General features: G+C 34.8%; 3 protein-coding genes across 5 annotated transcripts; 2 read left to right on the top strand and 1 right to left on the bottom strand.

The window, feature by feature from the left end:
• The first annotated feature begins 979 nt into the window (after positions 1 to 979).
• On the top strand, positions 980 to 3,859 carry LOC123215367 (soluble inorganic pyrophosphatase 1). 3 transcript variants are annotated; one of them, XM_044635425.1, is made up of 9 exons: positions 980 to 1,165; positions 1,591 to 1,716; positions 1,810 to 1,838; positions 2,202 to 2,267; positions 2,362 to 2,469; positions 3,020 to 3,085; positions 3,176 to 3,296; positions 3,413 to 3,494; positions 3,605 to 3,859. In XM_044635425.1, the coding sequence occupies exons 2-9, from the start codon at positions 1,593 to 1,595 to the stop codon at positions 3,645 to 3,647; spliced, it is 639 nt and encodes a 212-aa protein (XP_044491360.1). In that variant the 5' UTR covers positions 980 to 1,165; positions 1,591 to 1,592; the 3' UTR covers positions 3,648 to 3,859. The 3 variants fall into 3 exon arrangements, with proteins under 3 accessions (XP_044491360.1, XP_044491359.1, XP_044491358.1); XM_044635424.1 differs by lacking the exon at positions 3,605 to 3,859 and adding an exon at positions 1,270 to 1,331 and having other exon boundaries at positions 981 to 1,165; positions 3,413 to 3,498; XM_044635423.1 differs by lacking the exon at positions 980 to 1,165 and adding an exon at positions 1,270 to 1,331.
• Positions 3,860 to 4,836: 977 nt separating this feature from the next.
• On the bottom strand, positions 4,837 to 15,382 carry LOC123215366 (endoribonuclease Dicer homolog 1). Its single transcript, XM_044635422.1, has 20 exons — positions 13,669 to 15,382; positions 13,468 to 13,581; positions 12,552 to 12,762; positions 11,971 to 12,365; positions 11,543 to 11,774; positions 10,984 to 11,156; positions 10,761 to 10,883; positions 10,516 to 10,676; positions 10,195 to 10,428; positions 9,918 to 10,068; positions 9,646 to 9,828; positions 8,900 to 9,061; positions 8,723 to 8,818; positions 7,981 to 8,606; positions 7,551 to 7,651; positions 7,272 to 7,471; positions 6,265 to 7,185; positions 5,957 to 6,121; positions 5,342 to 5,715; positions 4,837 to 5,250 (listed from the first exon to the last, which is right to left on the bottom strand). Exons 1-20 carry the CDS (start codon positions 14,818 to 14,820, stop codon positions 5,073 to 5,075), a joined length of 5,952 nt encoding a protein of 1,983 aa, XP_044491357.1. The 5' UTR covers positions 14,821 to 15,382; the 3' UTR covers positions 4,837 to 5,072.
• A 7,526-nt stretch (positions 15,383 to 22,908) lies between these two features.
• Positions 22,909 to 25,138, top strand: LOC123215715 (B3 domain-containing transcription factor NGA1-like). The gene is made up of 2 exons (XM_044635923.1): positions 22,909 to 23,414; positions 23,576 to 25,138. Exon 2 carries the CDS (start codon positions 23,583 to 23,585, stop codon positions 24,792 to 24,794), a length of 1,212 nt encoding a protein of 403 aa, XP_044491858.1. The 5' UTR covers positions 22,909 to 23,414; positions 23,576 to 23,582; the 3' UTR covers positions 24,795 to 25,138.
• Positions 25,139 to 26,708: the final 1,570 nt, after the last annotated feature.

The raw sequence follows: 26,708 nt of genomic DNA, 5'->3' as shown, positions 1-26,708 counted from the left end.
ACACACGGAGCCCCTCTTCAAAACATTTATGTTTGTTCTTTTGCAAAAGTTCATTTTTGTGGCTACCATCATGGTTGAAAGTGGCGTATATTTTATTAATTCATTTAAATAAAATATAGAATAGAAATGGCATCAATTTAAATTAGGCCAAAAGACTTATTCACATATAAGATATAATGAAAGCTCAAACTTTCACATTCCAACTTTAAAAAACTCAAATACTTATTAAATTTCTATTAAAAATCTCAGTTACGGTTAGGGATAAAACTATTATTTATAAAAAAATTTAAAATTCAAAGTTTTATCACATTTTCCTCCTTAGGTTTATAAATCTTACAATTTCTCTTCTAATCCAAAGTTTGAAAACTAACAAATATATCATAGAGTTTGTTTCTCTTTTTTCTAGCGCTAATTTATCATCTCTGATTGTTGGTCGTCCTCCTTCGCGTCTTATCTCTCCCTCCAATCACTCTCCCTTCCCTCTCCGACCATCTTTGACCAAATAAAGACAAAATTGTCTTTGTCTCTCAGACGAAGACGACAAGTCTTCATCTGAGAGATGAAAACCATTCATCTTCATTTTGGCCAAAGACGGTCAAAGAGGGAAAAGAGAATGATCAGAATGAGAGAGAAGGCTAGAGGGAGGATAACTGACTACCGAAGACGACAAATCAATATCAAAAAGAAGAGAAACAAACCTTAGGAAAATATTTGTCAGTTTTCAAACTTTAAATTAAGAAGAAATTGTAAGTTTTTTAAACCTAAAGAAAAAAAATATGATAAAACTTTAAAATTTTAATAAATAACAATTTTACCCTTAAATTTAATTGAAATTTTTAATAAAACTTTTTTTATAAATAAATGTTTAAATTTTTAAAAAATAAGAGTTTGCGATTTCCCCTGATACCTTAGGTGGGAATAAGTCTTTCGGCCTTTAAATTAAAATCGGACCTAGATAGTGGGTGTGAAGTGGGAAGAATAGATGCCTTCAACCAAGCATCAACCACGAGTCATTGCCTGTAAAAATTGACCTACTCTTCTCTTTTTTGTACACTATAAATAACTACTTGTAGATAATGCAACCGCATACGTAGGATCTCTGCCTTACATTATTCTTTCTCCTAACTATACCAACATATTCTTCCTCATTGTTTCAACGATCAAGGTATGTTTAGCTGTTTCTTTCTTTAATCTTCATCACTATAAACTTTCTGGATCGAAATCTTCAACTTTTAGTCTTTTTACGCAACCATCTTTTCTGGGTCGTAGTGGATATATAGTAACTTCCGACATGAACAGTCGGACTTGTTTTGTTTCACCTATGGGTCCAGGTAAACCACGTAAAGCACACTGTTTGATGAGTTTATGTCGTGTCAAAGATTTGTGTTCTCACTAAGCTACTGGTAGATCAACTCTTATAGTTATGACGATTCATTATTTATTTAAGATAGGTGTATATTTATGCCTTAGCCTTTGATTGCCCAGTAACAATAATCGAAATTTGTTTATTTATTAAATTACAGCAAGATGTTCATTAAGTAATTATCTATTCAATTTCGTCACTTCATAATTTGGTTGTATTCTGGCCAGAGATGAGTAAGGAAGCGAATCACAGTGAAGCTTCAGAACGTCCACCTCCCCGTTTGAATGAGAGGATCCTCTCATCTTTGTCAAGGAGATCAGTGGCAGCACATCCTTGGCATGATCTTGAGATTGGTAAAACCATATATAGTCATCTTATTTGGATACTTAGAGTGTTGTACTTGTGAAGAATGGGAAACTAATCATTTTTCCTAATTTTGCATACAGGACCTGGCGCCCCTAGCATTTTCAATTGTGTATGTCTTAATTTTAGCTTTTATAAAATAAACATGTATGAATAGTTTAGAGATAAAATATTTGTTGAATAGAATATGAAAAAGGATTTCAATAATTTAGTTTCTGCCATGTTGGTACACACTAGCATGCGAAATATATTCTTAATTTCCCCAATTTGAGGAGCTGGAAATATGTAAAAAAGGAAACTGGTTGGAAGTTCAGATGTCTTATATATAGGCAAATCATACTTTGTATTCTTAATACTGATTTGTCCTTCTCAAAGCGATAGCTTCCTAGTTCTCCAAGTTCTTCATATTGAGCAGTGTATTTCAATGTCAACTTGGAAGTGTCTTTCTTGTTGAATTCGTTGTTCAAATTGTCAGGTGGTGGAGATATCAAAGGGAAGTAAGGTTAAATATGAACTTGATAAGAAAACAGGACTGATTAAGGTATGAACTGTTTCCTCTCGATCTGATTCCTTTTTGTTTCTTTCATCTTGACGTCTTGAATTAGCTGTTCTTACTTTTTCAATTGTATGCTCAGGTTGATCGAATTCTATATTCATCAGTGGTCTATCCTCATAACTATGGTTTCATCCCTCGCACGTTATGTGAAGATAATGATCCAATGGATGTTTTGGTTATCATGCAGGTAAACCTATGTCAACCTATATGTAAAGGGAAGCTCCTTTTAATATAATTTAGGAATGTTAAAGGAGGAAGATAATGCTCTCTCAAATATTATGGATATTATTATTATTACTTTTTCACAACTTTTACATCTAGTTTCCGAAATTCTATTTGATTCTTTGTGGTGCTAAGTTTTTTAAATTATTTGCAAATTTCCCTGGTATATATATATATATATATAATGAACTCCAGAATGTTTCTGTAATGACTAGTGCATCTGACTGTTGAAGTGACAATACTTCTATTTCTTTTCTGGCTGAGTCATTTCTCTTCTTTCATTTGAATTTTTTATAATATTTTAGTTTCTCCAATTTAGTCTCAATGTTTCAAAGGTCTGGCCATGGAGATACTGAGTAAATTTCCAAATGAACTATCATGTCCCCTATTTAGGCTCCTTTATTTTGTTTCCCCTGCTTGTGAACCTATTTGGTCTGAAGATTGTTACCTTATGTGAACTCCATACTTGATTTTAGCAAAGATACCCATAAATATTTGAGTAATGATTTGTGCAGGAGCCAGTTCTTCCTGGATCCTTCTTGCGGGCCAAGGCCATTGGACTGATGCCAATGATTGATCAGGTACTCTAGTAAGCTCTGAGAAAATTGAAATGTGGAAACTTCTTTGATAAAATTTAGGTAATAACTACTTTGTTTTTTCTTCTTGTTCAGGGAGAGAAAGATGATAAGGTCATTGCAGTCTGTGCTGATGATCCAGAGTACAAGCACTACACTGACATCAAAGAGCTTCCCCCTCATCGCCTCTCTGAGATCCGTCGTTTCTTTGAAGACTGTATCCTTTGCAACCTTAAATCTAAAAGTTTATTATTAAGGACTTTAATTAAATTTTAGAATTTCTGATATTGTTTTACAATGTGAAGAATATTGGTTTCTTGACACATTGCACAGACAAAAAGAATGAGAACAAGGAGGTTGCAGTTAATGAGTTTTTACCTTCGACTGCTGCTGTTGAAGCCATCCAGTACTCGATGTAAGTCCATCTCACCTTTGTTTGCTTGTATCCCAGTCTGATGCAATATTACCGTCTTAAATGTTACAAAGTTCCTGCAGTACTGAAAATTTCCTTTATACTTTTTGCAGGGACCTTTACGCAGAGTACATTATGCATACTCTGAGGCGGTAGACATTTCCTTTTCTTTCCATTTCTCATCTGTGTTTCTAGTGATGGAGATAAATCCATCCATTGAATAAGTTGGTTTTATGAACAACACACAGGATGATGAATTCAATGTTTTGCAATTTTCTGATGAATATTTTTTGGTTTGTTTATTTGAACAATTTTATGAGAAGGGGTTATCTATCCACCTGAAATACTTGATTTGGATTTTCATTCAACCAGTGTGCTGGATCATTCAATTTTTTGTAATTCTTATGAAATTCATGGCTTCAGGACCATCAAAATCTAATGTTTTCATTCACTAATCAGCCCGTTTGAAACCTGACTAGTGATTGAAGACAATATCTAATGCATTAGAGCAAAATCACGATCTGTTCAACTAAAAAAAGCAATGCATCCTGCAGGGGACTTACATTTGGTTCTAGAACTCCAACTTTAGCACCCTCTTAAATCAAATAAGCAGAACTCTGAGTTCGATGATTCTCTAAACTTCTTCGCAAAGTTCCCTATCAAAAAATACAAATTCAATTGTTCAACAAATTTGTGTCATGAGGATCCCCACATAATATAACTGGACCAAAATTGTACTGTTTCTTTCTTGATTATCATCACTGTCTATATTCTGCTAGCCTGTCAAAAGTAAACTCTGTTATTTTATTAGTGGATATTGTTTATTGATTTTCACATTAATTATATATTTTGGGCGTAAAAGACGAGTGAAGAAGCAACAACAACTGGGTCTCCACAACGCCAGGCTCCCTGTTTGAATGAGAGGATCCTTTCATCTTTGTCAAGGAGATCAGTTGCCGAGTACATTGTGCACTCTCTCAGAAAATAGATAAACCGGCTACATCTCAGTTAGAACAAAGTTACATAAACCCAGTTTTACAATTTCTAATTTCGTTGAATCTTTTTTCTTCGTTTGAGTAATTTTGAGGAACCTTTACAAGATTGAATTTACTTGCTGCCATTTTTTTCCTCTCATAACTGTAACATTCGTATGGAATTAGTTGAAATGAAATGATCTGTTCTTAATCCAGGCTGATATTTATCATTGGTACAACTATATATACCCACAAATCTGGGACTGCAGTTATGAGAAAATAATGATACCGGAAGTCCTGAACAAATAAAACAATTTGGGGTAATTTGTAATTTTGTTCCTATAAAACAAAAAGTTTAATATTTCTGCACATGGCTGCAAAATAGTGAATTTATTTAAACAGAGTAGGAACCACTTGCGGTAATTACAATCCATACTGCTGAAGCAAACTGGGGACAACTCACAGTTGACAGCAGCTACATAAAAACTTGGCTGAACGTAAACATAATTAATTTAACATGAACACTTGCAGCTGTGAACTCCCTAGATTTCCCAAGACAATAACTGATCACAGTAGGAAGAACTGGGATGCAGAAAACAATCATCCTTCATGAATACCATTTGTTGAGAAGTTCCAAAAGCAAAACAGCGGCAGAGTCCTTGGCCTTTTTCACACTTGGCATCGGCTCTCCGACACATTCATCCGTCCATCCTCTATCCGTTGTATTAACACGAACCGCAAAAGTAAATCTCTTTGCATGTGCTGGCCCACCTTCACTAACACACCTACAAGAAACAAGGTATAAGATAATTACTCATCTTCAACTTCCTACCAACATAAACTACCAAACATACTATACCAAACATCACTTCATACCTATAGAAGGGCATGGGCCAATTTCTCCGCAAGCAGATATCATTCAACGTTTGCCTGGTGAATGTTTGGTTGCCATTTTTCTTCTTCTTCCCATTCTCATCACCATTCTCCTTTGCTTCAGCTGTTTCCTTCTGTTTCAAAACAGCAAGTGCATTCCTGGCAGCTAGTTTCTGTGCCATTTTTTTTTGAGGATTCTGAGCAACTCCAACCTGTACTCCATCAATAAAGACTTCCACAGTAGCCAAATTGCCACTACGAGTGGCTTTGTATTCCAAGCCTTCGGCTTGTTGCTGACAACGCTCTTGCAGCTCCCTCACAGGATGCATTGGAAGTGTCTCTGGAGTGACCATGGGATGCAACAATGGCCGGAAAACCTAGGGAAACATAGAATTGGTAATGTATTAGATTAAATCTTTCTTTTCAAAGTAAGTGACATATTGTTAAGGGACAAAGTAGGGTCCTTCAATTTGCATGAATTATCCTATTTTTCATAAGTAAACAAATAAAATTGTACAAGGGTAAAAGAAGATACAAAAGAATTGACAAAATATCCACAAAAAGGACCAGTTATCCTAATCCCACAAAGAGATCTCCAAGAAACTATATCAAACTAACCTTCCACACAACTGCAGTATTTCGTCCACTGTCAAGAAAAATGGCACCAGCGATAGATTCTATAATGTCACCGAGAACTTTAGGAGCTTTGCAATCTCCTAGACCAAAGGAATTGAACCCTGGTTTTGATAATTCATCTTGAACTTCCTTCACAAAGTCTCGAATCTGAAGATAGAAATCAAGAAATCGAGATTAAGAGCACTTCTGTAACTCAAACACACAAGCACTGTTGCAAATTTGAGTTCAAGAAATTATGGTTACGCCATGTATCCATGTTCAAGCATATTCATAGGAAAGAGATAGCAGACCTGTCTTTCAAGGGCACTAGACCCATGCCGAAGGTGTACATGGAGCTTATGCTTAACTGCAACACGAGCAAAGTTTTCATTGTTTACAGCTGCAGCTCGTAAGTCAGTCAAGCGACCTGGGGGTAGATTCGTGTATGAGAAAAACAAGTGCCGAGTAATCAGATGATCTAAGACAGCATCACCAACAAACTCCAATCGCTGGTAACATGATACTCCAGAAGATGGCCGGGAGGCATGAGTAATAGCCTCCACCAAGAGGCTCCGATCTTTAAACTTGATGTTCAAAGCACCTTCTAAGGCCTCAAAGTCAACACTCTTAAGTATGCTCTCCGGAAGGTAGGATGGCCTTATCGGGCAGTCAATCATTTCAGGATCAGATTCTACCTGAATCCCGATCCATGACATAAGGTGGTTAGCTGCATGCTTCCCACCTTCAACATAATAAACTCCAATCAAAGCTTCAACAACATCTGCTAATGTTTTGCTTGAGAGGACCCTATAAGAACTTGAGTCACCCTCAATCTCTCCATCTTCCATTTCTTCATCTTCATAATCATCATGATGATGGCCAGTACTTGGTTTATCCTCAGCAACTGATTTTTCACGATCAAATAAGGAAGAGTCTCCATCCTTTGTATCTTCATCAAAGACAGGCAGCACTCCGGGTGCGGCCCATCTGGAAGGTGCAAACCGATCTGCTTGGATATATGACTGGAGTCCTTTATTCAGTGCATACTGATAAAGAACCAAGTTACTCACCATCTGTTGTCTCATTCTAGTGAGCTGACCCTCATGCTTCTGGGGATATTTAAGAAACAGAAATCGGCTAACCACCCATTTCAGATAAGCATCCCCCAGAAGCTCAGCTCTTTCATAACAGAAAGTCTCCTGGCATGAGGCTGCAGTCAAGGCTTCCAAGATCTGTACAAAGATGGAAGCACATCAATAAACTATAAGAATCATAATTGACAACAGCTCAAGCAAAGCCATCTCAATTATTTCTTTACCTTTGAAGCCGGAACTGGATAATTTATTTTCTCCTTCAGTTGAACTGCAAGAAGCATACTCTCTACCCTCCTCATTATTGAAGGCAACCTCTGGGCCCCTCGAACAAGTGATCCAGGAAGTGGATGAACGAAACAGAGCTCAGGAGGTAGAAAAACATAATATGTTTTATCTAGAGTCTCTTCTGTTTCACCATCTTGTCCTGTACAAAAAAGCTCCCCATTGTATAAGACTAAAAAACTTATTCAAGCAAACTGATATCTGAGGCATAATGTCTTTACCTTCTGAGTGTTCAAAGCGAGGGGATAGGAGATTCTTGCAGTATGAAACACCACGTCCTCTTATCAAAGGTTGTTGCTTAAATTTTAACTCAAAACCATACCTGATAATCATAAATAGGAGAGTCAGTAGCCCAACACACACGTTGTGCAAGAAGAAATAAGAAGCTTAAATCTATGAGGACTTATGGACTAATGTCAAAAAAGACGTGGGGAACATAGCTTTATTTAAGCCCATATATCTACCATGACAGTAATTAACCATTTCCATCACAGATTACGATAAGATTTTTTACTTCTACAAGCACAACATCTGAAGTGCATTTAGGCCATGCAGCCTTTGGAAAAAAAAAAAAAGAAAGAAAGAAAGAAAAATGAGAACAAAGACAAAATATCAGAAGACTGAAACAATAAAATGGCAATATAACAATACTTTTGCTTGTAGTAGTCAGCATATGAACTGTACTCCAGAGGACCAAGATAGCCCTCTTTCCTCGGGAATGAGCTCTCTGCAGTCATGTCATAGCGGATTGACTCCACATAAAACCTTTTCCCCGAGTGAGCAGCCGTTACAATTCTCCCCACCAGATCTTCTGCATCAGTGAAGGAATGAGCCATGATCAACTTTCCTTTGCCGATATCCACATTTTGCAGTTGCATTGTATCTCGATAAGGAACCAACCCAGAAGCTTGCACAACATCATACTTTGCTACAGCTCCTCTAATACCATAAGTAGGATGGCACGCCTGTCCAAAAGCCATACCATGACGCAGCTTACCAAATCCATACTCCCTTCTATCTCCACCTAGTGTTCTCTCATTCGTGCCAAGATAAACATCAGGTCGAGCTCTCTGAAGGGGATTGCTCCATGCATCTGTTCTAATTATATTTTCGATAATATCCCAGTCAATCTCATCTAAAGGATCTACAGACTTATCGCTAACAATGGGGATGAACAAGTATGCCTTTGCGGGATCCCACGGAGTGGTGGAAGGTTCAACATCCACATCCAATACAATGCTCATCAATCTTACATGAAATTTTTTAAGGGATGCCAGCTGGACAAGAGCCAATTTAGGAATTTCATATGAGCAACGGAAGCAAGATGTGAATGAAAAAGAAAATTGTAATCTAGTTGTAAAAAAAACAAAAAAAAAATCAATCAACTATCAACCTGAGTTTCAGTAATATCTATTGAACCCCTTAAGACAAGTGATGCCTTCGTGATCATGGCACGGGCGATAAATAGATCCATCGACATCGATAACACCTATTATCAATAAATGTGGTTAAACAAATAAATTTTTTAATTAATATCTTTCTAGTCTGGCACTGAAATAATATAAAATACCTCTGCATCCAGCTCATTGCTGAATACTACCGCAAATTCTGAAACCTGAGTTAAGAAAGGATCTTTTGAAATGCCACTGTTCACACATTTGACCGCATACATATACAAATGAAACATTTTGGAGTCACTGCAACCATCTCTTCCAGATAAAATCCATTCTCCCTGGGAAGAAGTTTAAAGATAAGTGAGCTAGATAAGAAACAACTTGTGACATGAAACCTTAACTTGCAAATATCACAAGAGACATATTGCACACCATATCTTTATAATAAAAGGCAAATTAATCATGTTATGCATTACAAGGAGGTTTAACCATCATTGCTAGTATCATGTGACAGAGAGAGAGAGAGAGATAGCAAAGCATCACCTGAAGAAGTAAACTTGTTATTAAGCAAATATGATTATAAGTTGCACTTAAAAATACCTTGAAGTCAAGACCTATGATATATCAAACTCCACATTCACTCTGACAACAACTACATAAGCAATACAACATAGAGTCACAGGGTCACAGTTTCAAATAATAATATAGAAACACAACTTGCCCTGAAATTTTTGTTGATGTCTACACTAGAATTTGCACAAATCATCACATCAGTTTTTGCAAAATTGGAACATAATTGTACATGTTACCATATATAAAGTGACCCAGTTACCAAAACATGGGATAAAAGGCTTGCATTCTCTATTTAGCCATTAAAAGGGATAATAGAGTCAAAATCAGATTTCATGAATGACAAACAAACCTGGAGTATATCAGCTACCCCTTCAGGATAGAACTCTCTATGCCTAGCAGTCCCAGGAAGTGGATCTCCTTCATCGTTCTGATCAACTTTTTCTTGTTGTTCCCCACTTCCCTTGTCTGGCAAGAGCATGTCAGTAAATGCTCCCATCTCATGGAGTTTCTTGCAAGCAGCTAAACAAACAGCCTACACAAAAAAAAAAAAAAAAACAATATTAAACCCATATTCATAAATGAAAGTTAAGCCCATACGATCAACATAACATTATAACATGCCTGTTGGGCCAGGCGCATTGAGCTGCAAACTGGACCCTCAAGCTTTTCAAACGGTGCGTTACAAGGGAGTTGCAGCTTGCAAGAATATTCAGTTGGACCTCCTGGCTTCTCATGTTTCTCCATAATAAATTCAGGACGAAGTATTGAATACCTGGAGATAGATGTAAGAAATTGAGCTATAAATTTATATAACCAGTAAATAATCTGATGCAAGCACTTGAGCAAAAATGTTATAGTATCAGTCAATAATCTATTCTCTTATTCATAAGAAGAACACCTGTCACTAGGCAGCTGAGAGCAGTAAAAATGGATGAGCCCAACAGCAGAATTTAAGCTCACAACAGCCCCAGTTGACTCCACCTGGTATACTGTACCCGGTACTGTGTCCACAGAAATTAACCTAGAAGTATCCTTAATGTGACTAAGATCAGTTCTCTCAATTGCTTCTTTTCTCAAGGTTTCCTCACTATTCCTAGCATTCCGTAAGAATGCAGCATGCGACAGATTTCCCCTGGAAATAAAATAAGAGTTTTGAGTTCTTTCATATCCACTACTATTTGAAATAAAATTTCAGAGAGACCAGATCCAACACAAGTACCTCTCCACCATCAAGATATAATCTGAACCAGGCTTTCTTGCACGACCCCTCGATTGAATGTATGCCAATACAGTTTTTGCAAGGTCAAAACGAATAACAACATTGCATTGCCTAATATCAAGTCCTTCCTCAGCGACACTGGTGGCAACTAACAATGTCACCTACAAAACCAAAGACAGACATATATTAGATACCTATATGAATATCACGTTTTCTTAAAGCTTTAATGCAGCATTTAGTCATACACGGCCATCACGGAATTTTGCTATAGTGTCCTGCATTTGGCATGTCCGCATTTCCTGACTATTGTTGTGCCCAATCAAGCTTGCACACCTAACAAAACTCAGAGATGGAAGCTCTGCAAAAACCTGTAAGCATGGCAATTCAAAAGTATTATTATGTATGTGGAACTCAAGAGGAATCACTAGAAAAGAAAAACAAAACTGTGCTCAAGGAACATATTTTAACCTTGGGAAGAACTAAAGCAGCCACAACCCTCTCAACAAAGATGATTGCACGAAAATCCTCTGTGTGCTGATACCTCAAAAGTATTTTGATCAGTGACTGTACCTTCGGGGTCACCTTTCCATCAGCTACAGCAGCTCCTATTACCACATCCACATGCTCTCCGCCAGAGACAACTACAAGATGCAAGTAGAACAGCTTAGAAGATATTTTTAGACATTTTTTATCACAGCCAATATCTATATTAAGATTAATCAGAGGCAGCAGGAGCTCCACATTAAAAGAAGACTGATCGGTTGCTCATTTAAGAGATGCCGAGAACTTATTCAAGTTCAGCCAAACTCCAAGCCAATAATTAAAAACTTTTTGAGCATCAGGATATCTATTCCAAATAGTTAACACATCATTGTCATTACTTAGATTTTTTGACATGCCCCATCCAGATTTACAGATTATCATATTTTCATTGTCCTCCAGAAGATCAGTATTGAATCTAAAGAGGAAGGCCACATATAACTCTAAAATATATCAAGGAAACTCTTTAATAAAAAACTATACTCACCATGGCTGTCAGGAAGCTCTCCCTCCTCAATCTCATCAACATAGGTGCTATCTTGAACAATGCCATTATCCGAGTTCGCAGCTTCTGCATCCTTATCAGAAACAGCACCCTCTAGTAATTCACATTGCAGAAGAGACACAACTTTGCTCAGGTAGGATTCTTGAAATTTGACATCAAGTTGGTAGTTTGCCCTCTCATCATTCTGTAAAGCAGTCAAAAAAGATTGTGCTACCTGCAGAATATATCAATGCAAACCGTTCAACTTTCATTAGAATTCAGGTCTGGTTTGAATTCAGTAGTTGAAATAATAGGACAAATAGATTGTCCTCTTTTTTTTTTTTTTTTTTTTTTGAGGAAGGCAAATGACTCTGCAAAAATTCTATTGTAGACCCAGACAGATAATATAAATAGCCTTAATAGTAAGATACCTTGTAAGCACACCACTGACCAAGTTCACCAAGAGCATAATTTATAGCTCTCAACTTTTGTATTAAATTAGCAGCCCCATCACTTTCTGTTCTTTCAGACACACCATAAACCTGGCGCAGCTCTTCCTTGGCCCCAGCATCTCTAGCTCCCATGAATTGCCACTTACTTCTTCTAGAGCTTGATTGTGCAGCTTCTTCAACAGCCATTTCCATTTGTTTTATTTGTTCATGAAGGGACCATAAGCTGGCTGCTTTATCATACTCAACCACAACTTCTGAGGGCATTGGCACATGTTTTTCCAGTTCTTTACGGTCTTTTATTGTACAAACTACAGAATCTAGTTTACTTTCAAGATTACGAATCTTTATTGCACAGTCCACTTGACTTGAAACACCTGAATTCAGCGCAAATATGAACATCAACTACATATCATTACTTAAACATACATATTTTGCAAGAAAGAACATCATGACTGATTGAAAATAAGACTCATAATCAATGAGAAGTTCCTACTTAAAAAGCAACAACTAAAATTGAAATAGATACAAAATAAACCTAATGAAACAAATCAAACAAATACCCTTCAAGTTAACAGGAGAAGCAGTCATTCCAAAAACAGATGGTCTTTTTTCCTTAGCCGTTGTATGATAGAATTCAGACATCACCAAAGAATATGGGTGTTTCTTCACAGCATGATGACACTCGTCCAAAATGAGAAGATTAATTGCTTCCATTTTAATTATACTGTGTCTCAAAATGTTCAACAGAATTTGAGCAGTCATGACTAAAACCTGTACCAAAATAGCATCAGTAAATTAATAAACAGAGTATACTCTGTCAAATTCAACACATTAGTTCCTCAATATTGCTCCAAAATCTTCCATTCTAGACAACAGTCTCAACATAGTAATAATACGAAATGACAATATAAAATTTTAATACATATATGACATATAAAGAGCTCTCATGAACCAAAAAAGGGAAAATATAGGAACTTCAACTCAACTGTCATCTTCAGCAGTTAACAAAAGCCACAAACTCAAATAACTAGCTCCTAGAAACATAATACACAACTGTAAGTATGATAATTATAAAGAGCAATGTTATGTATATACATTTTTTATACACAATTTACAGATAATGTGTCATCATGTGACTGGGTGTTACTTTATCTTTAATTCAAAATCAACCAATCACACGATGACACACCATCTGTGTATTTAAATTGCGTACCAAAAGCATGTGTGAATAGTTCCATTGAATTAAAAACGCAATGATACAATAAAAATACCTGCCAACTTTAACAAACATATACACCAATTTTTTTTCAAACAAGTGTTATGCAAAACCACAAGCTAACCACTGAAGTACTAGTAAGTTGATATAAAGACATTACTAATGACAAACAAACAATTTTATTTAACAGCCGAAAGACAACACATTAAAACAAGATATCAAAGTTACAATAAAATCAGTAATTCCAGTTAAAAAGCTACCTGCTTTGTTTCAAACTCACGCTGCCACCTTTGAGCATCCCAGAAATCTTGGCCCATTTCACCACAATAATGGCCCACTATATAACCAGTTCGCTCTCGAATAACTTCAGCTTGCTGAATTAGACAAGCACAATAACAACTTCAGCTTTACTGTCAACTGAAAAAATACTAAGTTACACTCCAGAAATAAATATGCACTACCTGATATACAAGTGGAACTTTAGGGACCAAAAATACAGCAAGCATTTTCTTATTTTGCCTTTGCAACTCATTGCAAATACTTTTAATAAGAAGAACTGCAATGAGAGTCTTGCCTGCTCCTGTCTCAAGAAAAGCTATTGTATTTTTCTTCTTAGCCTGTTCAAGAACATCCAACTGATATTTGCGAACTTTCTCCTCTGGAATTTTATCCTTAGCATCAGATTTCTTCTCCACCTTCCCATTGCATTCCTGGTTTATCCCATTAGCTTCCTTCCCTCCTTTGTTACTGTTATCAGCTTCCCAAGTGCCTAGTCGGAAAACCACTTCATTGGACCCCGACCTATCCCTCTCCCAATAACCCCTTGATTCTTTATCCCTCCAATCCCTATCTCTTCCATCTCTCCGGCTAGTTCCATTATAATGTTCTCTTCTCCTCATATGATCCCTGTCTCTTCTATCAACATCTTCCCAATCACGTGGCCTCTTCCTATTAGAGCCCCTCTCCCTATCCCTAGAACAGTATTGCCCTCTGTTAGAATACTGCCTCTCATTCCTGTAACAGCTAACTCGAGCCCTTCTACTGAACCTATCTTCACTATCAAAATCACGACCCTTCAATGCCTCATGACCACTGTTCTTTACATTATTTCTATGCAATCCATTCTCCTGGATACAATGATCCAACAACCTATTCTCTCCTTTACCGTTAACTAAGTTATTGCTCCCCTTATCAAAATCCTCCATCTTGCCATTTCTTTCAAGAATATCTTTATCACTAACAGTATTATACTGTAAAACCAAGCCCTCGCCTTGGTTCTTGCCATCCACGGATGACTCATTTAGAGACCAACCCTCGCGAATGGTAGAATCTTGAAATCCATTGTTGTTTAAGCAACGATCATCGTTTGTAGGCAGGCCACCACCATTCTTAATACTATCAAGAATGTGGTCAATTCCTCCAAAAAAATCATTAGTAAGTCCGTCTTGATTTGAAGTATTGTCTACTGAATCTTGAGGAATTGAAGTATCAAAATCAACAAAATGGTCAATCAAGTCACAAGAAATATCCTCACAGGCATCTAACCAGTAAGATGACTGGTTGGGTTCACCACCGTCAACCGGCACAGAAACCCTAGTTTCCTCCTCCATCATTTAAATTAAAATTTATTTAGTCAAAATAAAAAATACTCCAGTATAAAGAAATACCATACACCACACCCACAAAAAAAAAAATATAAAATCTGGAAGAATAAACAAAAGAAAGAAAGAAAAAGGTATAATCAGAAACAGAAATGATAAATAAATAAAGTAAAAGGATGTTCGTGTATGAAGAGAAAGAACCAAGAACGAGAGAATGAGGGAGTGAGTATACAGATTGGAGTGGATAGACCGTACGAAACACGCAAAATCGTTATGAGGGTGGGGATTTATACCGGAAGAATAATGGTAATAATAAAATAAAACCACCCGTAAACTTTCTTTGTGTGTAATTCTTTCAGATTCGACGGTCTATCAACGCCTACTCTGCCACTCTCTCTCCCTGCCTTTCTTTTGACCTTTGAACCGAAAGCCAAAACCCCAAACCAAATCCTCGCCTTCTCTCTTTCTTTTATTTGATTTTGCCTGTTGCTTGCCGATTTTTTTAAGCTCTCCCACGGTTAGAGAGAGAAGAGACTATTTCTTGCTTTGGTTTTTTCTATTGAGGAGGAGATATATTTCTTATTCCTTTAGACAAAGGAAAGTTAGACCAAGCGAGTCGGCTTCGAGACAGTAACAGTAACATCTACTGTTTTACTTTTTACTGTAAGCTCGTCCGAACAAAGAAAGTCTTGTTTTGTAAAGTGCAAATAATAAGGTAGGAAAATCTGAACAACACATTTCTAAGATATTTATAACCAAAATCCTAAGAATTATTATAAAATGTGTTTAAATAAATTATTATATATGAATAATTATTGGGCCTAATTTTTATTAATAAAAAAAGTCAAAGAATATTTAATCTTGTTATAATTTAATTATTTATTAATTTTTTAAAATAAAAAATATTTTTATTTTTAATTAAAATAACAATATGTTTTTTTTAATTTTCAAATCTTTGTAATAAAGACTATCTGTGGAAGGGAAGCAGAGTTGACACGCAGTGGTGGAACGAGGAAAAAGGTGAGTAGAAAGAAAGGTACAACTGGTTGAAAAGTCAAAGTGATTGAGCGATCTGAGGCGTTCGATTTTATTCGGGATGAGATTAAAAGGAGGGAATTATTCCTGGGGTCAGGCTGAATATTTTTATCCCATGAGATCTTCCGTTTGGGACCCACCAACCAAATTGAATGGGTGATTTTTCTCATTAAAACGCATAGATTTGTTGCCTTACTTAGATAATCCTGTCAAATTTGGTTTAAGTCAAAATTATTCCAAAACTAATTCATATTAATATTTGAATAAAAAGTTGAAACATTTAGATAATTGATTCAAATCAATATCTAAACCAAAAATCGAATCATTCACATACTAATTTAAGAAATATAATAATATTCATCTTTTAATTTAATTATTGATTTATTTTTTTTTTTAAATAGTCAATTGAATTAGTTTTTTTAATAACAAAAAATTAATTAAGTATAGAACGGATTTAAAAAATAATAGCAAAAATAATATTTTTTGGATTAAAAACTGATTAATCTTTAAACAAAAAATTATCTTTGGTTCAAATTAATATAAAATCGATTTGGTTAATCACTTTTAATCACTAAAAATTTTTTTGAGTTTCTTGCCCTAATTAGTACTACCAAAACAAAGGTTGATTGAGATATTGTTCCTTAAAAGAATGACATGCAGGCCATATAAATATGTTTACTTAAAAGCATTTTGAATTTTTGTTAATTGGCTTAATGTGACAACATAGAGGAAGAGACAGATATTTTCCTTTTCTACGTTTGAATTTGACAAACACACACACATATAATAAAATAATAATAATAATAATAATAATAATAATAAAAGGCATCTCAGTTCAGTGGAAAAATCCATTTGCTAAAAAGTGATTCAAAATTAGTGGATGCCAATGCCATATGCCTCATTTGAGACTGGTGGTTGTGATTGATATTTGAGGCATATAAGGTGTTTGGAATGTTATAGGCCTGGTAAGAATACCGGGCCGGTAATGTAGGAGGTCCGGGTTTGGTTTTACATGGAAGGAGTGATGAACATAAGAGGCAATTTCTAAGCATTTTAAGCAAAACAACGTTGTTGACTTTTGTGATACATTTCCTTTTACGGTTCAACAGGGCTACTTTGGTCAACAAGTTGATAAATAAAGTATTGTTTATTGGGAATGGGCCCTGATAAAGTGAGTAAAATTTTACCAACCAAAAGCATCTGATGAGAAGTAAGTCCATGAAAGAGAAGGATCATCTTTTACTTGTTGACAATAGACAGCAAAAGACTCTTCACTTATTTCATTCGGTATCTCACTTACCCAAAACAACAATGACATTCTCATACGGGCATGGACCTGGATCTGGATCGGGCAAATGGCCTGGTGTATGTACTCTCTTACTCTGTCTTTAAACAAAAACCGGGCCACGCTTACTAAATGGCCAGATCCGTCTTCTCTCAACACCGACAAATAAAAGCTGACCATAAGATGTGTGGGCGGTTGGCGTCACGTGAATTGCTTAGTAAGGAGACTAGATTTGAAAGATATGACATGGAAAGGAGACTAATTTGTGATTTAACCATATTATAAAATATAATATATATCATAAAATAAATATATTAAATTAATATAATTTAATAAATATATAATATAATATAATCAATATTATTAGTATAAATTAATATATTTTTTAAAAAATAATATTATATATTAAAGATATATATAAAAAGTTTTAAAATTTAAAAATTTTTAAAATATTTTTTAAAATAATTACTTATTAATTATAATTATTTATCATCTAATATTTGATATTAGATATAAAAAATTAAATTTTTGATTTATAATATAATATGTGAGCCTACTAATAGCTATAGGTTGTTGTGTTGGCCCCCACACCCACCAGAACAGAGTGAACCCATGCCCACTTTTCAAAATGCATGTGGATCACACTCTGATCACATAATCTGAATAAAGTTCAATTATCAAGTGGTCGGCCGTCCATTTACCGCCCCTCCGTACATTTATTTCACTTTCATTCCCTCTCAAATGGGTCACCCTCTAGAACAGTACAGTATCACAGCCAAAACAAAAGTACAAAATTAACCTCACCATTCCTTTCTATTTCCTATTATATATAATAATATAATATATATGACCCCACTCCAGGGAAAATAATTTCAAAAGACGATCATAAAAATATGCAAATGTGACTCAAATTGAAACTGAGAATGAACATTGAAGTGCAAGGATTGAAACACTTGCTATCCAAATTCTTTTAGCTAAGTTAATATCTTGAATTACAAATGAGTCCCTTAGAATTTACAAAACAAATTTGTGACTTCGAAAATAGTTGTTATAAAAATTTATAACTAATTATTGATTAATGTCTAAGAAAGTATTGTTATTATTGATTGATTTATTAATCAATTTTTTTTAATTTTTCAAAAAATATAAGAATATCGATTTCTTCTTTCTTTTAGTTTTTTTAATTAATGATTTAATTATATTTATCCCACCGTTTAACTTTGAATTTTCTAATGAGATAAGGGATATGGTTATTTGATTTGATAATTTCATGCAAACATAGAAAATAAATGGAATTTGAATGAGAATTGAAGGGTTGGAGGAGAAATATTTGAAGGGCTCTTAGATTGTTAATGGAAAATATTTAGTATGAGACTAAACAATTTCTACCATAGGATGAACCAATATGAACAAGATATTTCGTACGAAGTAAATCATCCATAAGTGTTTAAATAGATTTTTGGAATTAAAAGGTTTGAAATTGTGGGCATCAAACATTTCAGATTTTTTTTTTTTTGGTGTTACTAGAGCTATTCATAGACTTTGTTAGAAGGATTCAATAAAGGATGGGATCCTTTGTTCTTTTGAGCTTTGGGGGGAGCTTGTTGATACATGACCCTTTTGTTTTTTAGCCTTTGTTTTATTATTCTTCTTCTTCTTCACAAATAATTTCAAACCCAGTTCTAATATTTAGGCATTGGATGTCCTTGATTGTTTTTGCAGGGCTGTTTGGTTGGTTTTGGGTGACATTATGGTTACCGCCTATGAAGATATTCTCTAGTAAGAAAATCATGTAAGGAATTAGATTTTCCATTGATGTGTTCAACTTTAAAATAAAAAACAAATAAAATCATTTGCCATTAGGCCAAAATTTTGTTTTGATGTGAATTAGATTGTGTGTTCTTTTTCATCTTTTACTTATTTTAGAATTCAACCATATCTAATGTTCGAAACATCTATTTCAACAAGTTTGAATGTGTTTGAGTTTGTTTTATGCAAACATAAAAAGATGAACAATCTATTGTTTGATTTGTTGGACAGTAACAATTTTATCTACTTTCTTTAATAATTTGTTCACTATTAGTATTGATGCTTGAAGATGACGTTGACCTATTTAGGCTTTCTTTCTTTTTAAAATTTTATCTACTTTCCTTGAGTAATTGCTTTCCAAAGGTCTCGCCGCAATATTTCACCAACTATCCTCTAATAAATAATGTAATAATAGTGTTATATATATAAATAATGTGTATAAATTTGTATATAAATAACCACGTATCACTATATATTAAATAATTTAAAATTATAGATAAAATAATATATAATTCATGATGACATATAATTGTTTGTGTGTATAATTTTATTAATAATATAATTAACAAAAAATAAAAAAATATATTAAATCACAGCTTCCACCATGACTCTCATACAATTCAAAAAAATTTCAAGCCCTAACTTTTTAACCCATATATATTTATTTTGTGTTTCAATTGTACAATTATTCTTCCATTGGTTAGGGACCTAGAACGTCTATAGCTTCCATTTTTAATTGGACCACCACTAGGCCACCCAGCCAGAAGGCATATTTTTTATATTCACTATTATTACTTTGCTTAATTACAACCATAAATAATATATTTATATTTATAAAATTGTGATTCTCTCTACCTCGAAGCTAGGGTTAGGATAGTTATCTTCAAACAGTACTTGAAACTAGAGAGAAGGATCGTCAAGGAATGTTTAGTGGTTGTTAGTTGCAGGAAGGATTTTTTGGTTACAACTGATCCAGTGTTGACAGATATGGTGAGATAAAATTATTGTAGTGAGAAAGAAAATATAGCGATAAGATGGTACCACAAAAACATGAATAAATGAGAGAGGGGGGGCTAAAGGTGGGCTATGAGTCATCCCTAATGAAGAGGTAAAGCGACTTAACAGCCAGAGAGGCTCAACGGTTTCTTAGAACCAGGGTGGGCCCATGCAGCAGACTACTGCTCCGGGCCAGTACTCATACATTAAGAAGAAGAAGCAGACGAAGAAGACGATGATGAGATTGGTAAATTAACATTTATAAATTAATAAATTCATAAAAATGAAAAATGAGTGTACGTGTGTCTGTAATATATAAAAGTTTTATCTGAATATTTATGCCGCCGCTGCTGCTGCTGCTGCTGCAGCAGCTAGTTACCGGTGATCGGTGAATGCTGTGGAGTGTGTAGTTGTGGCATAGATAAATATATTAAACCAGAAGGAAAAGGAAAGGTAAAGGAATAATTTGGGTATCCATTGAAGTTCTTTTCTAGGTACCTACCTGTTTGTTTTGTGTGTGTCCATCTGCCCTTACATATGGGCCCAGTATTCCATAGTATAAAATTATATGGAGTGTGTGTTTATATGAAACATGTAGGTATAGCTACTTAGTCCTAGACTATGGGGTATGACAGATGTGTTGTTGGAATTATCATCATCATCATCATCATAATGAAACATACACCTCTACTTTTATGGAGACTCAATTCCCATCCATCCATGCTTTACTTTTAAGCATATATATATATATTTCATGACAGCATACCATACCAGACCATAGAGCACATGATGAGAACAAGGATTTTGATCAAGCTTGAGATTGTAAACGAGAGAGAGAGAGAGAGAGAGAGAGAGAGAGAGAGAGAGAAAATGAGACAAAAGCTAGCAGAGAACAGGAATTATGAAACAAGATAACGGTAGTGCATGTGTTTGCGGGTGCATTGGTGTGGCGCAGCAGAGGTTGAGATCACACTAATCTAATCTAATCTATATTCTATCTAACTAGGGTTAGGGTTAGGGTTAGGGTTAGGGTTGTGGTCCTAAAAGCTAGCTCCATCCTCCAACTATACATTTACTGTGCACACTTTAAATAATGGACAATTTTAATACCTCTTTATAAGTTCATATGTATTTCTTTGTTCTCAACTAAACTGGAAACTATCATGAATTAATTTAAAACGAAGATATAAATGTATAAAAATCCTTTCATCTGAATAAATGATGAAAGAGAGGGGGAGAGAGGTCCCCATTACGCACTAGGGTTTGCATAGGCTTTAGCTTTAGCTTTAAAGAGCTGCGCTTCTTCCTCTGAACTCTGATGTTAACTTGTGATATTTCCTCGGCAATTCTCGGTATACGATAATTACCCCCTGTTTAGGTGAAACATTATCACTTTTACTCGGTTTTAACCCCATACTTTAACCCTTCGAACACTTTAACCTGTCCACTCAATTTTCAGAATCTAACTCCTTTTTATTGGGTTAGATTCAAACCGATTTTGTTCAAATTTATTTTAAACGAATTCGATTGGTTTAATAACTTTAGCAAAATGAACATTTGGAGTTGTTTCGAGCGGTAATTGTGAGGAACAATTAATCCATCTGCTGCATTAAATAAGAGTAAATTGATGAGGGGTCTGTGTTAAGAATTAGCTTAGAGTTGCATAATTTATATAGATCTTCAATAAGGGTGAAAAATTTTGGCCACTAAGATTGGTGCTGTTGCAGATGGAGAAAATGGAAAATAAATAATATATTCAACAAAACCTGACGATGGTTGTATTTGCTTAATTAAAACAATATTTTGTGTGGATGGGTTGGGTGTGTCAAGCTTAATAAAGTGAAAGATTGATCAAACTGGACCACATGATCATCAATGGCCACATCTACTCTCTGTTAATTAAGAAACCAATTTCAGAGTATAATTAAATATTTAATTATGTATTTCAATGTAACACTAAACCAATTCGTCTAATGTTGATATTGATCGATTTCATGGGCATTTCCGCCATTAATCAAATTGTTTCGCATTGACCACTGATGGCTAACGTCCTTTTCCACATTAATTATCATAGAAAAGTGAATCAAAATAGAATAAGCACCTTGTTTTAGAACCTAAAATGACGAAAATGTCATAAAAATCACATGCGGCCTGATAATTAATAAGTTAATTACTAAATATTGCTTAGTGCAGTTGTTGTCCAAAGTAGTTTCAATTGGACAATATGTATCTATAGTTGAATAGAAATATATAGAGGACTCCTATAAGAAAGCAGAAACTCTTGTGAGGTTAATTTTAAAATGAGTTTATTAATACATAATTAGTTGTGATCTGTTAATTAACTAACACATTTGCCAACAAATTGACTCCCACAAACACCTACTACAAGTCTTATTTTTGCCTTTTTTAACCCTATTTGTTATACATAAAATATAATAAATAATATATTTATTATTTACTACTATTGTATATAATTTCTTTTTTATCGGACGATCCACTTAGTATATAATCATTATATAAGATAAGTTACGGTTTTACAAGTATGATAAAAACTCAAATTTAATTTTTTATTTTAAAAATTTTAATATTTCATCAGCTTTAGTAACTCTCAAAATCTATTATTATATGTAGAGGATAGTTGGTAAGTTAATTCATGTAGCAGTGAGGGTTGGTTTGATCAAAGCAAGGAGATGCGTGGTTAATTGAATGATTGAAGGGGAATCTTTCTACAAGTAGGAGGTGTCAGGCCGATTTTGCCTTGCTTAAACTCTTGTAACTTTTTTTTTTTTTCTTTCTAAGGAGTGAGGACCAGCGCACACAATGAGCGACACCAAAGTCAAAACTGATCAAATTCTAACTAGAGCATGCTTTCTTGATCTTTAAAAAACAACTGGCTTGTAAAATAAAAATTAAATTATTTATATAAATAATAATAAAGATAGTAATATATGACTTTGGAGAGGGGGGGGCTATATTCATGGTAAGCTTATTGCCTAGTAGACCAACTGGCTATTTGGGTTTTGGCGCAGGCAGAAGATGATAAACCGGAAATGATGAAAAGGACAAACTCACATGAGCCGAAACAGATCATTCATGGGCCCCTACGTAGTGCAACCCTTCTCCTTCTTCTCCTCCTCCTTCTTCTTCCCCTCTCTCTCTCTCTCAATTTCATCATGGGTATCTATCTTTCTAATTGAGAACCAAAATTAGAGAAATTTCTTTGTTTATTCGTTATCAATTCCGGCTATAGCCTCACAGGAGTAAGCTAACTGTAGCTAGCTCAATATTCCTCTCAGTCTCATCCTTCCAGCTAGCTACCTCAACAACTTGTGCAAATCATCCATGTCTTTGTCTTCTTTAGGGTTTTGGGTCAAAGAAGAAGGCACCGACCGGCCGTTATTCTTCTGATTTCTTTTGCTCCTCTGGGACCTCAAAGATCTGACACTGAGATCATACAATTACAATTAAACTAAGAAACAAGGTGAGGTCTCTTGTGTATTATTGTTATTATTATTATTATTTAATTTCAGCATAAAAGTCCTAAACCAGCCTTTTTCTTTCATTTCTTTATCTTGTGGATAGATTTTCATTTCATTTCTCCTAAGATCCAGTATGTGTTAAGAATTATATTCAAATTTATAGGTGAATCATGCTGAACTTTGTTCAACAAGAAAAAGGGTACTGTAATAATGAAGAAGAAGATGAAGAAACGACGAGAGTGATGATAAGAGAAGCCAGTAAGCACCATCCTTTTTCTTCTTCCTCCTCTTCATCTTTTGCTTCTTCCAGTTACAAAACTTCTGTTCCTTCTCACCGAAACCTATGGTTGGGGAGCTTCGATTCTCAAGAAGAGTACAAAAGCCAAGAAACAACAATCAATTTTGACAAAAAGCTTGAGCTGATGGACTTATCACTGGGAAATAATCATAATAATGATGAAGAACCAACCACTGGTACTAGTACTGGTACTGCTAATGGTGATAGTAGTAGTAGGTCTATCGAGAAAGAGAACATGTTTGATAAAGTTGTAACACCAAGCGATGTAGGCAAGCTGAACCGTCTTGTAATTCCGAAACAACATGCCGAAAAGTACTTTCCACTTGACTCTTCATCAAACGAAAAAGGGCTTCTCTTGAATTTCGAGGATCGGAATGGTAAAGCCTGGCGTTTCCGATATTCTTATTGGAACAGTAGCCAGAGCTATGTGATGACTAAAGGATGGAGCCGTTTTGTGAAGGAAAAAAAGCTTGACGCAGGAGATATCGTTTCGTTTCAGAGAGGTGTCGGTGAGGTAGGCAAAGACCGTTTATACATTGATTGGAGGCGAAGGCCTGATGCTCCAGATCCCACATCTATTGCACAAATACGTCTTCAAAATCAGCTACAATTTCAAGAGTCAATCCGGTGGGGTAGACTCTACTCACTTCCCCAATCGCTCTCCATTCCAAGAAACTATGAGCAATTTCAACGACTAAATTATAGTAATATTTATCCTTCTTATTATCATCATCAACAACATCACCACCACCAACAACAACAGCAGATGTTTTCGTATGGAAATGCTTCATACTATAATTACCCAATAAGGTCATCATCCTCAACACAGAAAATTGAGGCGGTCCAAGAGAGAGGAAACGCTGCGCTCGTGATTGATTCTGTGCCTGTTGTTCATGGTAATACTGCAGCTAAAAGACTTAGGCTGTTCGGCGTTAACATGGAGTGCTCTACACAAATAGAATCATCACCCAGTATAGTTCATCCCCCAATCAGTTCAGTCCCATACCTTCCTCCCCTCCAATCAAGGCAATCTGAGTATGCAAATAAAGGAAAATCTTCCTTGTCTTTTGATTTGGATCTATAAGCTTATATATATCCAGTGATCGATAAACACCCAAGAAGAATATTATTAATGTGAAACCTTTGATTTCCTTTTGTTGTTTCCATCACATTTAATTGCTATATATGTGCATTTGAAGAAAATTATAGAAACATTTTAGCAATCGAATTTTATTTTTCATTTTTATTTCCTTCTTCCTTCAGTTTTCAGTACATTAATTAGTTAGTTGAGGTTTGGGATTTGTAAAGAGCTAGCTAGAGATGAAAGAGAGTGCAACAATACGGAATTCAAAACCTTCAAATGTACGTATAATATATTATAAAATATATATAACTATACAAATATTTATCAGCTTATAATTATTCCCATCTTTGTCTTCATATTTTACTTTGAGTAGGTCCTGGATTTAGCAACAGCACACATGCCACGATAAACTCTACCCGGTTTGCTGGGATTAATTTTGTTGCTGTTTAGTTATCAACTCTCTCTTTCTCCACTGACAGCATATTGTGATATAGATAAGTTAGTTAGCTATGTAGCTAAACCATGGGGTAGTGTTAAAGCTGTTGCTTTCTCTCTTTTTCTGGTTTGTTTCTATATATTACCAAAGTTAGGTTTAAATCTTCCGATCCTACTACAGCTGCTGCTGCCTAGTTAAGAAGGATAGCAGGTGATGGGCAGAAAGTTGCAGCTTTATAAAAGGTAGTATCTGTATTCTTATATTTATAGATATGACTTTATTATTCTATCATCAATTTAATTTTCAGTTCTTGTTTACCATTTGCCAGCAGTTAATTAGCTTTTTCTTTGCTTTGTTGTAGGCTAATTCATGTCTTCATTATCTCTTTACAGCTACCTTCATGTCTGGATTACAACATAAATACATACACAAAAAAGTCCTTTATGTTAAAAGGAGGTTCCCTATCATGATACTCTTGTAAGAACTTCCATGCTTTGGTCAATTTATCTCTGCAGTTACGATGCACCAATCTAGTCAAGTGTCACTCTTTGTTTTTTACCCTATCTACCTAGATTTGGTAAATACTTCTAATTACTTTCATGTATGTATGTAGAATTAGTTGATTTGAAATATGGATTAATTGGCAATTCCAAGACCACTTCAGTCAACCTTGAATTACCCTAAAAGATTAGAATTTCTGCTGTCTATCTTTTGTTTCACCCGTGTCAATAGTATCATACGCACAAATAATGATATACCATTATACGATTGAATGTTATTTTATCTTTAATTTAAAAATAGTTAATCACATAATAAAATATCATTATTTGTATATAAGTTAACTCGTTGATTAAGCACATAATTTTATTGTTTCCCATTATGTATGACTCTTTATATTACCTTTAAGCTAGCAGATTATAAGGGCGTGATTGTGTGAAAAGGAAGTGGATGTTCACAGCATGAACTAAATTTTTATCATGATCAATATATATTAAAAAAGTAATGTAATTGCATGAAGCATATGAAAAACAAAAATACAATGGTCTCCACATGATAAATACTAGTATATTTCAAATCTTAGAAAGTCCTCAGCTTCCAGAAGTTTTTCAATTATTTTGTGTTAGAAATAACTATACTCGTATGTTTGGTTGCTAAGCATATTTAATTTGTGTATCAGAACTTGTACTACTGGAATATATATATTTATCATGGTTTTCATACTTTTCACCATTAATGACCTGCTTGACACGCTGTGTTTCAATGAGGGAAGCTAAACTACGATACAAATATATTCAGTCGTGGCAGATGGATCTCATTAATTCAGTTTTGTTCACAAGGGTTTTACTGTTTCCTTTAAACTATTATAGATTTCAAGACTTGCACATGGTTAGCTGATATGGTTGGAAAATACACAGTGCACACATAAGAAAAATGTGGAACAAAATTCTTAGCATGCAAAAGCTGAGTTTAGATGTCAT

Source organism: Mangifera indica, chromosome 5, assembly GCF_011075055.1.
Source record: "Mangifera indica cultivar Alphonso chromosome 5, CATAS_Mindica_2.1, whole genome shotgun sequence".
Taxonomy (NCBI): Eukaryota; Viridiplantae; Streptophyta; class Magnoliopsida; order Sapindales; family Anacardiaceae; genus Mangifera; species Mangifera indica.
The sequence above is the reverse complement of the archived record's forward strand: the minus strand, read 5'-3'. Positions and strand labels throughout refer to the sequence as shown.